Consider the following 2,121-nt stretch of genomic DNA (forward strand, 5'->3'; position numbering starts at 1 on the left):
GTAGTAAATGCTTAACATATGTTTACTGAATATATAATTTCCTAATTAGATTATATAACCTTCTTGTGTGAAGATTTATGTTCAGTTTTATGTTTATTAATTATTTTTTTTCCTTTGGGTTTTCAATTAAATGCTCCATCCACAGCACTTTTTGTACCTGAGGGTTACCTGGTAGTAGGGTTAGGACAGTCCTAAAATGACTGATTTTTAGACAGTCATATTAGACTGTCTAAACCTTTGGGATGTAAGCATCAGATAGTATGAAAAAATCTGGGAAATTAGCAATAAATGTCAAGTAGACCTCTTGGCAAATTGCTGGAACTTAGTGTTAGATAGGAGTTTTCTGCATGTAAACTGTAAAAACAGTGTCCCAGCATGAATAAGGAACAAAGGATCTGGGAATTTGGGTAGGAAAAAGCAGGAAATTGAGGAGGACTGTGGAAAGCAGGTTTGAATCCTAGCCCTGGAATAATGGGAGTACTGGGTAAGAAACCAGATTAGGATCCTGGGTATAGACTTTTCTTGAAACTTGGAACATAAAGCAGAGGTTTAGTCATATTTCAGTATAAGGAAGGAAACTGCTTACTAGGAACCGGGGTGCATGATCATACTAGGTAACCTTGACACTGAGCCATAATTTTGGTTTTTTTAATATATTACCCAACTAGAGGTAGATTTATTCCCAGAGAATGGGGACAATGCCGGGGTGGAACATGAAGTTCTGTTGTGGACCTGAAACAACTTACTGTAAACATAGTGGGTTCTCTAAAGACAGACCTCTGGCCAGGCACGGTGGCTCATGCCTGTAATTCTAGCACTTCAGGAGGCCGAGGTGGGAGGAGTGCTTGAGGCCAGGAGTTTGAGACCAGCCTGGGCAACATAGCAAGACCTCGTCTCTACAAAAAAGAAAAAAATTAGCGAAGTGTGGTGGTGTGCACCTATAGTCCCAGCTATTCCGGAGGCTGAGGCAGGAGGATCACTTGAGCCCAGAATTTGATGTTGCGGTAAGCGGTGATCATGCCACTGCACTCCAACCTGGGTGATACAGAAAGACCCTATCTCTTAAAAAAATAAAAATAAAAAATAAAGGACACATCTCAACAATGAGAATAATAAATACTGAAACACTACCGTTTACCTAGATTGTACTTGTTAATCTATATTTTTCTTATATTCATGTTGTTTATTTTTCATCCCTCTCCCCCATTTTCTTAAATCTTCAGAAACTATATGAGCTGAATAACCTTCATGCACTTATGGCAGTGGTTTCTGGCTTACAGAGTGCCCCAATTTTCAGGTTGACTAAAACATGGGCGGTGAGTAATCTTCCTTAGTTAATGAAAGGTTAGACTTCCTGTGGGAAGTAAAGAAGTATTAGTTTCTTTTATAGTTCTTAGTAAGGTTAATATTATGATAATAGATAAGGATTTTTAAATTCCTTTGTATTTTGTTCTTTGAAACGTACATTTTCTCTCCTTAAGCATTTCATCAGGTTTGTTAGATAATTTTTGGGGAGATTACATTTTGGTGCTTGGTTTCTGCTCTTTTAGGGAATCATTTTTATCTACAAAATGATAAGCATCTTTGACAACATAGTATTTCATATCAGCTGATAGGAAAGTATGAATGCAAAAAATTGCATTTAATCATGTAAAGATTATGCTTTTGGAAAGTTTGAGGTGATCTAAATTCTAAGTTTCAAAAAACAAAATTTTTTATTCCTTAGAAGTAACAGAAAATCTGATAGTTAACATGGAATTATTTGATGTTGCTGCATATTCTGATATTGTTATGTTAATCATATTTGGCTCTATTACTTTGACAAGGTCAGGGTATGAATTTTGACCTGTGCAAACCTGTGTATTTCAGTATTGAGTGACATGATACTGGACTCAATCTTTCCAGATATTTTTAATTTAGATTTTATATAAGTAAAATTTTACATTCAATTACATTTATTTATATTCAATGCTATTCTTTAATGTTAAAGAGCAATGATTTTGTTTAGAGTCTATTACATTTTGTACAAAAGATTAATATGTTTTTAAGATCCTGCCCTAAAAACATGACTGACTTTTTAAAACTACTTTTTTCATTACTAAAATATAACTTTGTTTTGAA

At 34.7% G+C, this 2,121-nt stretch overlaps 1 protein-coding gene across 1 annotated transcript in view; it reads left to right on the plus strand.

The window, feature by feature from the left end:
- RALGPS2 (Ral GEF with PH domain and SH3 binding motif 2) overlaps positions 1–2,121 on the plus strand; it is a 191,660-nt gene that overhangs the window by 34,331 nt on the left and 155,208 nt on the right. The window contains exon 6 of the mRNA XM_012646525.1: positions 1,224–1,316. Within this exon, the coding sequence (XP_012501979.1) occupies positions 1,224–1,316 (93 nt within the window). The remainder of the gene's footprint in view (positions 1–1,223; positions 1,317–2,121) is intronic.

This window comes from Propithecus coquereli, unplaced genomic scaffold, assembly GCF_000956105.1.
Source record: "Propithecus coquereli isolate 6110/MARCELLA unplaced genomic scaffold, Pcoq_1.0 Scaffold246, whole genome shotgun sequence".
In the NCBI taxonomy this organism is placed as follows: Eukaryota; Metazoa; Chordata; class Mammalia; order Primates; family Indriidae; genus Propithecus; species Propithecus coquereli.